Here is a 12,895-nt window from a genome sequence, read left to right as displayed (position 1 = left end):
CCGGACTCTCTCTAAACTGCTGCCGGTACAGACAATCCCCCACCCCGGTCTGCGCTTCGGCGCGGTCCTCTGGCCTCGGGAATTCAGCCGCAGGCTGTGGCCAGCCTTTCGGGAGTTGCAGTCGCGGCAGGCGGTGGAGAAGGCGGTCCTGACCGAGGCGCTCTCAGGGCTCCACCATGGCGGTGGCGGTGCGCGCCGCGGGCTACCTCCCTGCGCTGTGTGGCGTGCCGGCGGGTGAGAGCCCGGATGCTGGGAGAGGGGCTTTGAGCGGGGACGGGGGCGGGGGCTCGCCCGCGGACTGCAGGTGCACGGGCGGAAAGAGGCGACCCGATGGGCCCATCATGCTCGGCTCCGGTCCCTTCCAGAGCCGCTGTGTGACCTTGAGCGCTTCCGCGCCTTCTCGAATCGCAGGGCTCCTGTCTGTAAAGTGAGGGTGGACTGGACGCTGTCCAAGGCTCCTTCCAGTTCACCAAACTGCTCGTGCGTGCTTGGCTAAGAGGCGCGGGGAACTGGGAGGCAAGCATCGCCTTCCCGGGGGGCGTGATGGTGATTCATTTGGTGATGGGTTCATTTGGAGATGTCGATGTGGGGTTCGAGGCAGGTGGAGGCAGTCCTCCAGCTTGAGTAGGATAAGCTTAGTATCAGTCATTTTAGATTCCGGCTGGATCAGTGTCATTAGTGAAAAGAAGGATGTTTTGAATGTCTGTGGTTTTGCTGTTAAATTGTCCTCTTCCACGTTTGTTGGTTTGCAGCCTGAGGAGAGGCAATCTGCTGTATCCTTTAGCATAAGGTCTGTCTCTGTGATTCATGATCGTCTTGGCCTTTTTTCTTCGTCTGTTTTATTGTAAATCCACAACCCAGCATGATTCCGAAGCCCAAAGACCTCTAAAAACCGAAGATTTTTTTGTAACCCATTTGGGAAACTTAACCTGAAATCATTTGGCAGAAAATCTGTCCATGTCGTGGACATTCTTTACTTCTGTCCATGTTGTGACCACCTCCTCCTTTTTCAAGGCTCCATTCAGATAGCACCTATGGCATTCGTAGCTTTCCTTCATGAGCTCTTACTGTGTTCCAGGGACTGTCTTAAGCTCTTTATGCTCTTCCTCACTTTATCTTCACAGTGTCTTTGTGAGATAGATGCCTTTATTATTCCCATTATACAGATGAGGGAATCAAGACACGGAGGTTGAGAAATTGTTCAAGGTTACATTGGGAGGGGGTCAGGTTTTTGTATCCATACCACTTGGCTCCAGAGCCTGTTTTTGTTTTGTTTTGTTTTGTTTTTTTAATACACCCCGTTTTCTGGTATAAACTTTTCTTTTGGTAGTAGCTTTATTGAGATGTAATTTACACACCATACAATTATCCTCTTAAAGTGTACAATTCAATGGTTTTTAGTATATTCATGAAACTATACAACTATCACCATATAATCAACTTTTAGAACATTTTCATCACCCCAAAAGTATACCCTTTGGCTGTCATCCCCTTAGTTCCTCATTGCCCCCAACTCTGGGCAACCACTTATCTTTCTCTCCATATAGTTTACATGTGCTGGGTATTTCGTATACTTATGTGGTCTTTTGTGATTGGCTTCTTTCACTTAGCGTAAGGTTGTCAAGATTCATTCATGTTGTAGCATGTATCAGTACTGCATTCCTTTTTATGGCTGAATTTCTGTTGCATGTACATACCACATTTTGTGTATCCGTTTATCAGTTGGCAAATATTTGACATGTTTCCACCTTTTGGCCCTTATGTCTGATGTTGCTATAAATATTTGTGTGAAATATTTTAGTTTCTCTTGTATGCAGACCTGGGAGTAGAATTGCTGGATCAAATGGTAATTCCATGTTTAACTTTTTGAGGAATGACTAAACTGTTTTTAACATAGCTGCGCCATTTTACATTCCCACCAGCAGTACACGAGGATTATTTCTCTACATTCTTGTCAACATTTGTTATTATTTTTTTTATTATAGCTGTCCTAGTGGGTATGAAGTGGTATCAGTTTGTGGTTTTGATTTGCATTTCCCTGATGGCTTATGAACATCTTTTTTTGTGTGTTTATTTGGCCATTTATAAATATTCTTTGGAGAAATGTCTATTCAAATCTTTACCCATTTCTACAGTTGTCTTTTTATTAGTGAATTGTTAGAGTTCTTTATATATTCTAGGTACAACTTCTTTGTCAGATATATGATTTGCAAAAATTTCCTCCCAGTCTGTGTGTTGTCTTTTCACTCTCTGAATATAGTGTCTGTTGAATCCCAAAAATTTTGATGAAGTCTGATTTACCTATTTAATTTTGGTTGCTTATGCTTTTAATATATCTGAGAAACCAAAGCCAAATTCAAGGTCTTGATAATTTACCCTTAGGGTTTTTCCTAAGAGTTTTTTAGTTTTTCCTCCTACCTTTGGGTCTTTGATCCATTTTGAGTTGATTTTTATATATGGTATGAAGTAGGGCTCTAACTTCATTCTTTTGCATGTGGATATTCAGTTGTCCCAGTACCATTTCTTGAAAAGACTGTTCTTTCCCCACTGATTTATCTTGGTACCCTTTTCAAAAATTAGGAACCAGTAAGTGCTGTCAGAGCCTGTTTGGAAGCACTGTTCCATGTGAAGTGGCTCCCAATACAGTTACAGCCTGGTGCCACCGGGGCTTCGGAGGAGCGAGGAGAGCAGAGTGCTTGGGGGGCACTGTGGGAATCAGGAGCCTTCACCCAGAGGTGATGTTTAGGAGAACGTGTCAGAGACACAAAGGGATTGAAGAACAGAGTGTGTTCAAGAATGACTACAAGTCTGGTGTAGTCGAAGAGGGTGAAGGGGACAGTGGTGACAGATGAGACCAATGTGGAAGGTTGGGGCCACGTTGCAGTCCTATAGACCATGTTGAGGAGTTTTGACTTTGTTCTGCAGGCAGTAGGGAGCCAAAGAATGATAAATCGGGCCTGGGAAGTGACCAGGCGTGTTATTTTAGAAAGGCCTGACTGACAACAGATGGGGAATTGGAGGGGGAGCAGCAAGACCTGCTAAGGGACTCTTGTTACCTTGTGACTGAGGGATGGTGCCTGAGCAAAGAAGGGGCAGTGAGACTGTAGGAGAAGGTGCAGCTGATAGATTTTTGAGGAGAATTTGTAGGGCTTTGTAACTGGTTAGATGGGAACATGAAGGAGAAGATGTGATGTGATGTTACCTACTTCAAGTGGTCGTGGGACCCGGAAATTACTCATTTGTTTCTCTTGGTTCTTTTATTCTGTAGATAGTAATATTCTTTGGGTGTTAAAAATGTTCCTTTTAATGTAGAAATGTATCTTAAAAGAATTTTTTTAAATTTACAGGCCACATATGGTCCAGACAGCTTTACCGAAACACCTTTCCGACAGCTTCCATTTTGGCATTGAAGACTGTTCGTAGCAACGGTGAGATTCGTTTATCCAGCTGCCTTTTTCACAAGCTCTAATGCCAGAGTACTTTAAGTAGGCGTAAATGTAAATGAACAAAGCACATTCTTTATAATGGAAGTGCATAAGGTCTAGAGTAGTTTTCAAGTTTTTTATGACTACAGTTGTTATAGTTCAAGGCTTTAAAAAATAATAGCTATGATTTTTGGAGTAATTACTGTGTGTCAGGCTTGTAACATGTTATATTGGCTAATTCTCACCGGTTTTTATGAGGGGGTTTCATTTCCATTTGGCGGATGATGGAGTGAGTCTCTGAGAGACGAAGTGACTCGCTCAGGATCGCACAGCCAGTAAATGGCAGGGCTGGGTCCAGAGCTGTCTGGATATTGTGATGCCTCCTAGTAAAGCCGTGTCTTTGCAGAGGCCTTTGCTCCCACACTGACAGAGTGCAGGGCCCTCTCTTCAGTCACTCTCCAGAAAGGAAGGAAGCCAGGCTTTGCTGAGCCCATGTTGTGCTTGTGGTCATTGAAATGCCTTTTCCTATGGTTAGGGCGGAATATGAAATCTCACTGTGTCCTAGACCTTCTGGAACTCTCTGCGCTGAGCTTTACTTTTAGTCTTAACTCCCTTTTATCTTGTTAACCCTGCTTGTTGAGATGCCTTCATGCCTTGCTTGAGGGTCCAGAAGAGTGTGCTTACCTCAGCTCTTCCCTTTATTTGTTCACTTACTAGTTGGGTGACTCATTCATTCATAAACTAACTCTGCCCTCTGCTGTAAGTCAGGTGGTGTCCCCAACCTGAGCTGATGGAGGGCCTGCAGAAGGCTTGTGTGAGGAGGGCCACTGACTGGCCTCACTTCTCAAAGACGTGAAAATAGCTGCTGTCACTCTTTGGCTTTCTGTTCAAGCCCAGTGCCCTTAAATAAACTTTATTCTCTCAAGAGCTGTTTCAATCCCCCTCCTCACTTTTCTCATGGTGACTACGTTCTCCATTAAAATACAGAGCTGGAGTGTGTGTACTGTTTTTGTGATCAATAGTCCCATTTCCTTGAGTCCCTGATTCCTGTCACCCCTGCCTCCCTCACAGGACACTACCATCCATGGGATTGGTTAAACAGCTGCCCCTAAGACACAGCTGTTTGAAAATGTTTTCTTGTGTGACGCATGCATATGGTTTGAAAAATTCCAAAAAACGCAAAAAAGCACAAATCTCTCCTACTAACCACAAACGCACCAGTTTTCTTCCTCAGAGGCAACCGCTGTGACCAGTTTCTTACATATGCTTCTGAAATTAGTCTATAAAGTATATTCATGTCCCCTCCTTGTTTCTTCAACATGGAGGGTAGGGTGCTTTACTGTTCGGCACCTTGCTCTTCTAACCAGGCCATTTACAGGTCTTTCCACACGGGTACATTGCCTGCTGAAGACAGCAGAGGTCACCACGTGCCCAGAGTAGATAATGCTGATCATGGGGTTGTCAGGGCAACATAGCACCATGGGGACCCCAGTAAGGACAGATCCATTTCTTTCTTTAGACAGCTGCGTCCATTGTGTGGATGAACTCTCACTTCTCTAACTAGGATGGGCAGTTAGTTCAGCAGTCTAAGTTTTGATTTATTTTTTAAAGAAAGGCTGTCCTCAAAATATGACTACAAAGTTCAGGATTTTAGTTACTTAATTGCATCAGTAATGATTAATTATTTGGTGCTGGCAGTATTTTTCCACAGACATGGAGCATCTAACTCGGAGTTTTTTTCCATTTACCTACAGGTCCTTCGTCGTCGCTAGGAACCAGAGACAACCATCATTTCACCAGCTTGACCCATGCGCTACAGACACAATGCTGTATTTCGTCTCCCAGTAATTCGATGGGTCAACAGCATAGATCCTATAGTTTCTTCACTAAATGTACGTAGACTGGCCACAAACTTCCCATTTCATGAAACAGGAAAATAAAAGGTGCTTTTGTATCTTAATTTTTCTTGTTTTCCTTAATTTTTCCTGAATTAACACTTTAGAAGTTAGTATATGGTATGCTACTAAAATAAAAATATTCTTTAGTATACCTCCTAGAATTATCTCACATACTACCAACTATTTGTACTGTACTTTGGGGGAGCACTAGTTTACTTTAATCCCCTTGTTTGGGGCACCGGAGACCTACAGAGTATTGAATTGTGGCCCAAATCCCTGCTGATTTAGATTCACAACAAGAATATATTCAAAGGCTGTTTTTAGTTGCATTTTAGTTGAGGAGATAGTAAAATCAGGAAAAGTTAATTTTTTAAAAAAGATTTTATTTATTTATTTGACAGAGAGAGACGGAGAGAGCGCAGGCAGAGGGAGAGGGAGAAGCAGGCTCCCAGCTGAGCAGGGAGCCTGATGCGGGGCTCGATCCCAGGACCACGATCTGAGCCAAAAGCAGATACTTAACTGACTGAGCCACCCAGGTGCCCCAGGAAAAATTGATGTTAAGTAGGCATTGTTTTGCTAACACTACTCCTACTTGCAGTGGTATTTGAAATAGTCCAATCTGAACTGAAATTAGCTTGTAATAAATGGAGACTGATTTCAGAACTCAGCATTAGGCAAATTAAAAGAAATTAGAATTGGGGTATCTGGTTGGCTCATTTGGTGGAGCATGCAAGTCTTGATTTTGGGGTTGTGAGTTTGAGCCCCACATTGGGTATAGAGATTACTTAAAAGAGAATAGAGTTTCTGTTTACAAGAAAATTAGGATTATAAAGCCAGTTCATTTTAGATTATTTGGTAAATACAGAAAATCAAAAAGAAGAAAATCACCTATAATTCTATAGTGATACAAGTGAAGCTGGCCTCTTCTGGCCTTTTTTATTCAATGGGGGACCATAGATCATTGCTTGGTAATTAAAAAAACCAAAAAACCTGTTTTCATTACAGTGACAGCAGATGAGCTTTGGAAAGGTGCTTTAGCAGAGACTGGAGCAGGAGCAAGAAAAGGAAGAGGCAAAAGAACTAAGAAAAAGAGAAAAAAAGATTTGAACAGGGGTCAGATCATTGGTGAAGGTAAGCTTATTTATAAAAAAGCTAATGTGCTTTTAAGGTTTCCCTCCTAGTTTTATAGAGAGTTTTATAGTCTAGAAGCCTCATCTATTTCTCATGAAGGGCATTAGGGTCTGTAGTTTTAGAGTTCACCCAGATGGCTCACTTAATGCCCCATGATTCTGGGGGAAGAAAATCCCATAGAATGCAATTCATTCAGTTTTTCATTCAACAAGCTTTAAGTGCCCTTGTGTTGCATCTTCTGCGATAGTCACTCCCCTCATTGTGCTTACGATTCATTGTGAGAGCTGGCAAACTTGCTCTGTAAAGGGCCAATTAGAAAATTTTTTTTTTTTAAAGATTTTATTTATTTATGTGACAGAGAGACAGCCAGCGAGAGAGGGAACACAGCAGGGGGAGAGGGAGAGGAAGAAGCAGGCTCCCAGTGGAGGAGCCCGATGTGGGACTCGATCCCGGAACGCCGGGATCACGCCCTGAGCCGAAGGCAGACGCCTAACGACTGCGCTACCCAGGCGCCCCCAATTAGAAAATATTTTTAACTTTAGTGAGCCACATGGACGTTGTTCCAACTATTCAGCTCTGCCATGGGAGCGCAAAAAGTCCCAGATAATACATGATCAAACCAGGATAGCTGTGTTCCTGTCAAACTTTACAAAAACAAGTGGTGGGCAGGGTTTGGCCCCTGGGCATTAATTTGCCAACCCCTGAAACACATGATCGTTTTTACTTTGTGTTTTTCGAAGAGTAAAAATAGTACAGTGTACTCGAATCGGCATTTTGTGCTGTGGTGGCTGACAAGTTATCCTTTATTGTGATAGGCTTCCAGGCATAAAAACACTGTTCACTGCACTTGCTTGTCTATTTGAATGTTTTTCTCTAATGACTCACCTTGTATCTTATTTTTTAACGTTTTTAAAAGGTACGACAATCATATTAAGTATACCTTCTCAGTAAAAAATTCAAAGATTACAGAGAAATCTAAATTCCCCTTGATGCCCTTTCTATCTCTTCCAATCCCGGTTGCTGCCCCCAAGCAAGGTATTGATTGCATTTTGATGTTTCCTTCTGGTGTATTTTAATGTTTTCATATACATAAATACCTTAAACATGTTTTCTTAAAAAAATTAAATTATGTCATGGTATGTACTGTCTTATAGTTTACTTTTTTCACTCAATAATAGGTCTTGGAAATTGTTCCATATCAGAATCTGTAGAGCTACCTTATTCTTTCGGTTCAGTGCAGAGTATTTCATGGGTTGAAGTTGCCACAGGTCATTTAATCAGTCCAATATTGCTATACACGTAGATTGTTTCCCCTCTTCGCTTTTACGAATAACACTTCAGTGGACCTCCTTGTCCAAGCACACTTATGCCTCGTACTTGTATGGGAATGTTCTCTAGGTAATGTCATGAAGTGGAATTACTAGTTATGGGGTAGGTACACTTAAAATTTTAATAGACAGTGCCGGGTGGCCTGCCAGGTGATCATTAGTTTAAGCTCCGTCCAGCAGTGTCATGGTCTGTACACCCGTTGCCTGCTGTTTTAACATTGAAGAAATGAATGATTTTTAAAAATTCTTATTAACATACGTTTTTAAACCTTCAGGGCGCCGTGGCTTCCTCTGGCCTGGTCTGAATGTCCCTCTTATGAGAGAGGGAGCTGTGCAGCCCATTGCGCAAAGAAGCAAGGAAGATCAGGAGAAGGTAGAGGCTGATATGGTCCAGCAGAGGGAAGAGTGGGACCGGAAGCGGAAGACGAAGGTTAAACGGGAGCGAGGATGGAGTGGAAACACGTGGGGAGGCGTCAGTCTTGGCCCTCCTGACCCTGGTCCCAGTGGAGGTAGCAGAGTCCCAGTGTTGCTTCCCTTTGTGACAGAGAGAGTACCTGTAGTTCTAGAATTCCTTAATTTTATTTATTGTCTGTTTAGACTGCCTTTTCGAAAAAAGGATTTGAGCATTATTGAGATAACTTCACATTATTATTCAGTTGTATTTTATGGAACATTAGAGGCCCATAACCAAGAAGTATTCCACACACAGGAAGCAAAGTACTGGCTTTTGGCATCCTTACGTGTGGCTTCTCAAAGCCTTGAATGTGGTAGCATGCATTTGGGATCTATACAAGCCCAAGTAGGATGCAGTTCCCCAAACACAATTGCCCATGGGGTACCTGTGGAGCAGCGTGGCTTGGGAGTGCTCTTTTGATAACAGAAGATAAACCAGATAGTTGTCGTTCAACTTTATAAAAGCATACATGAAATAAAAATTGATAATACTTATCAGGCCAAATTAGAAAACAGAGTCCTCCCTCCCCAACCCCATCCCGAATATGTAAAGAAGTAAAAATCACCTGAAAAATTCCCTCTTGTCAATGAGCAGGAGATGAAGAAATAGAAAAGAGTGTGGCTACTTTCTCAAGTTTGGCTTAAAGAGGTGAGGGGAAGTAGAGACGGAGAGATTCAGGTGAATGTGCTTAGAACGGCGGATGGGAGGATGAAGGTATGGGTTGGAGAGAAAAAACCCATAAACTAAATCCCTAATGAGGGCTTAGATCCAGAGTGGATGAGTGGATTAACTTGAGACTGCGGATTCAGGGGAGCCTGTGCTGTTGCTAGTGGGAATGTGTGTGTGCTGGGGGCATGGTGTGTGAGTGCTGTCTGTCTGGTGGCTTCAGTTAGTCGGTGAGGAGGGGGTGGGGTCATCTGCTGAAAGTAGGGTGGGGGCATTGACGAGCATGGCCACCGGAATCTTTTGATGAAGAGGCAGGGTATCGAGGACTGGCTTCAAAATTATCCCGTGGAGTAGGAATTAGAGTTTAGAGGAAAGAAGATGGGCTCTGTTGATAAGTGTTGAAGCTAGCTAATGGGCATGTAAGATTTCATTTTGCTGTTCTCTGTTATTTTCTATATGATTGAAATTTTCTATAGGAAAAAGTAAATAAAAATAAAAGAACACAGAGAGTGTTTGAAATGGCTGCTGTGGTGAGTGGAGAGAGACCTAAACGGACGTAAAAGGCCAACGGGCAGCAGGGAGGACTTGACTGAGTTGGAGACCATGTCTTTAGTGGCCCACATGTGTACTACACTTTGACTTCTCCTTCCGCACCCAGCAGGCCAGGTGTGCCGACAGTTGCATTTTATTCTGGCCTGGATAGTGTGGTGGAGAGAGAAGAGGGTGAGGGAGTTGAGGACATTTGCAAGATCTGGTCGAAGCAGTGGCTTGTGGTGTCTTGGCTGAGTGGCAGAGGCTTAGAGGGGCTTAGAGGAAGGGAAGACAGTGGTCAGGAGCCTGGAGGTGCTAGGGAACTCCAAGAACCATCACCATGGGAGTTGTTGGTGAGAGAGCTGGAGGGGTGGGATGATGCAGTCAGGGAAAGGGCAGCCGAGTTTTATGAATTTAGTGCTGGAGCAGTCTCTGGTGATGATGGAGGATGAGGGTGTGGCCTTGGGAGTGGCACCAAAAGATCTGAGATTCCTTCTCACTTCAAAATCGGCGGTGGTGCCTGTGTTGAAAAACGCTTTCATGCACTAACTGTGTAGACACATTTATCTGTATGCCTGCTTCTTTTCTCTCTACAGAAACATATGATGATTTTGATACCAGGGTACTTGAGGTAGGCATGCTGAATTAAATACTCCGTTGAGCCTTTGGAGAAGTTGGGGTGCGTGGAGTGGGAATAGCACAAGAGGAGCCATGAGGAAAAGGTCGTTTTTTTTTTTTTTTTTTTTTTTTGACAGAGACTGCATGGGGGGAGGGGTCAGGGACGGGGGTGGGCAGAGGGAGAGGTAGAGAGAGAATCTCAAGGAGGCTCCATGCCCAGCATTAGAGCCCAATACAGGGCTTGATCTCACGACCCTGAGATCATGACCTAAGCCAAAATCAGGAGTTGGACATTTAACTGACTGCTCCACCCAGGCACCTTTGAGGAAAAGCCTTTGATGCATGTCTTTTTGGAGACACAGTTGATTTGGATATGGAAATAATGACATTTTAATTTCAGTTACTTGATCCTGGCTCACATGACTGCCGCCCTTTTTGGGGGCTACCAGTTGCAGTCTCATGAGAGGGCAGCCTCAGTGGTATTGTTGAGAACAGAATTTGGAGATTACTATTAAAATCCTCCCTCCTAAAGCTAAAGTAGGTTAGCAATCTGTCCTTGAATTCTAAACAAGCTGTATTGGGCACTCGGTTCAGGGAGCAGAGGGAAGGAACCATGGAGCAGGGGAAGAAAGCTTGGAGTTGCTGTCGGTGCCCAGCTCTTGATGAGGAAATAATCTGCTGGGCTGTTTGTGGGTTCTTGAAACTGAAGCCTGTGTCAGGTAAATTTCAGTCACTTCCAGGGCACTTTCTAAAAGAGTGAGCTTCCCTTTGAGCTAGTACCACATACGTGGTTAGGGTTAAATACCATATGGGAAAATCACTTAACTGATTTTGTGATCAGATATGTATATTCTTTCATCATTATCAGTAATTTAAAATACGTTTACAAGCATTTTATGTCTTTGGGTCCCAGTTTATACCTTTTGGAAGTTAATCCCTTTGAAGAAATCTTGTATATGTGGATGATTTCCTGTAAGATTATCCATGGATGTGGACGGGACCGCCCTTTTCCTTTAAGCTTATTTTATGGGAAAGGACTTGCCATGTAAGCAGTTAAAAGTAACAGTTTCATAATTCCTGGCCTTTTAAATACACCGAAAAAAACAAAATAAGCAAGCTAAATAAAACATAGATTTTCCTGTAGTTCATAATAAGCAGGTATTTCCAAATTTTGTATTATCAGGTAAGCCTCAACCTTAGTATAGAGATCCAGCCCTAGCCTAATTCTGTACTGCATTTTCATTCATTTCTAAGATGCACATTTTTTTATATTCTAACATCCCTGATAATTGGAATATGTTATAATCAGTAATAATCAGTTACAAATTCTTTCAAAGTTTAATCAGCAACTCTCTTCCTTTGTGACGTTCATTAAAATAGTGTGTATTGAGTTGTACAGTTTCGAATCCCTTCAGAAGATCTCAGTCCAACCTTGTAACGACCTTATGAAATAGGAAGGGAAAGTCTTATTTCCATTTTACCACTGAAGAAATAGTGCAGAGAGAGGTTTCCTTTCGAGAAAGTTTGCTATTGGTGCTTATGACTTGGAGGATGATATAGCTACTTACCATGGGGGGGTGTGTGTAAGGCGGTCACTCCAGTTCCTTGAGAATTTTCTTTACCTTTTTAAAAAATTAAATTAAATTGATTTTTATTTTATTTTATTTTAATTTTTAAATTGATGGGGCTTGAACTCAACAACCCCGAGATCAAGAGTTGCATGCTCTACTAACTGAGGCAGCCAGGCTCCCTCAGAATTTTCTAAAGGTGTAATACATATGAAACCTTTTGTCTTTTAGGTAAGAAATGTTTTCAATATGACAGCAAAAGAGGGAAGAAAGAAATCAGTCCGTGTCCTGGTCGTGGTGGGGAACGGCAGAGGAGCTGCAGGTAAATGGGGTGTGATATGCATGGTGCTGATGGTGGAGGCAGAGGACAGGTGTGGCCTGGGCTCCCCTCTGGAGTCTGTGGGTTCTTGCTGCTGCCCAGACTCTTTGTGCAGATTAAACCTTTTAAGTGGTTTGGGTCCACAAACCTTGTGGCAAACCCATAAAATCCCTTAGAGGAAAAAGAAGGAACAGATCTTCCTCTACCTGCCTTTTCCGTGGAGAACAATGGATGTTCGAAAAGGCTTAAGACACTGTTGTATTATGTATAATAGTGAAAAATTAGGGAGGGAAAGCCACTTAATGTCCAACAACAGGGACATAGTTACAAAAAGAATATAGTCACACATTGTGATATTCTGTAGCCATTAAAGAATAATGGAAAATTACTTACAAAATGATGCTAAGTAAAAATAAGCAACCAAAAACACTTCACAGACGACTGCATAATATAATCCCAGTTTTGCTTTTTATATAAGTATGTCTCTATGCAAAGAAAAGACTAGAAGGTTATATGTTGGAAAAGTTAATAATGTTTAATCTATAGGTTTTTGAGTCATTTAAAATTTCTTCTTTATACTTTTCTGTAAAATTTCCCCAGTGAATGTCTGGTTTTGAAGTGTATACATGGATGTATTAGGGAAAGAAAATTGGAAAACTGCCCATCCTGACACTGTCAAAATAAGTTATCTATATGACAGTACGTTGCCAAAAGAAACCTCTCTTAACACTCTTATATCTTTCAGAAATTCTGTATTCATAGATCTCCATTTACCTTTTAAAAAATCTTAACACAGAGGGATCAAGAGTATATCCAGGGGCGCCTGGGTGGCACAGCGGTTAAGCGTCTGCCTTCGGCTCAGGGCGTGATCCCGGCGTTATGGGATCGAGCCCCACATCAGGCTCTTCTGCTATGAGCCTGCTTCTTCCTCTCCCACTTCCCCTGCTTGTGTTCCCT

General features: G+C 42.7%; 1 protein-coding gene across 2 annotated transcripts in view; it reads left to right on the top strand.

Moving 5' to 3' along the window:
- Positions 1-3: 3 nt before the first annotated feature.
- The window catches only part of MRPS5 (mitochondrial ribosomal protein S5), a 42,855-nt gene continuing 29,963 nt past the window's right edge, over positions 4-12,895 (top strand). For both annotated transcript variants that reach the window (XM_087863688.1, XM_045808973.2), the window contains exons 1-7: positions 4-234; positions 3,348-3,428; positions 5,180-5,317; positions 6,329-6,454; positions 8,058-8,291; positions 10,030-10,064; positions 11,851-11,941. In XM_087863688.1, coding sequence (XP_087719814.1) covers positions 177-234; positions 3,348-3,428; positions 5,180-5,317; positions 6,329-6,454; positions 8,058-8,291; positions 10,030-10,064; positions 11,851-11,941 — 763 coding nt within the window. In that variant the 5' untranslated portion in view covers positions 4-176. The remainder of the gene's footprint in view (positions 235-3,347; positions 3,429-5,179; positions 5,318-6,328; positions 6,455-8,057; positions 8,292-10,029; positions 10,065-11,850; positions 11,942-12,895) is intronic.

The sequence above is a fragment of the Ursus americanus genome, chromosome 7 (genome assembly GCF_024610735.1).
Source record: "Ursus americanus isolate L20-20 chromosome 7, mUrsAme1.1.p, whole genome shotgun sequence".
Taxonomy (NCBI): Eukaryota; Metazoa; Chordata; class Mammalia; order Carnivora; family Ursidae; genus Ursus; species Ursus americanus.
The sequence above is the reverse complement of the archived record's forward strand: the minus strand, read 5'-3'. Positions and strand labels throughout refer to the sequence as shown.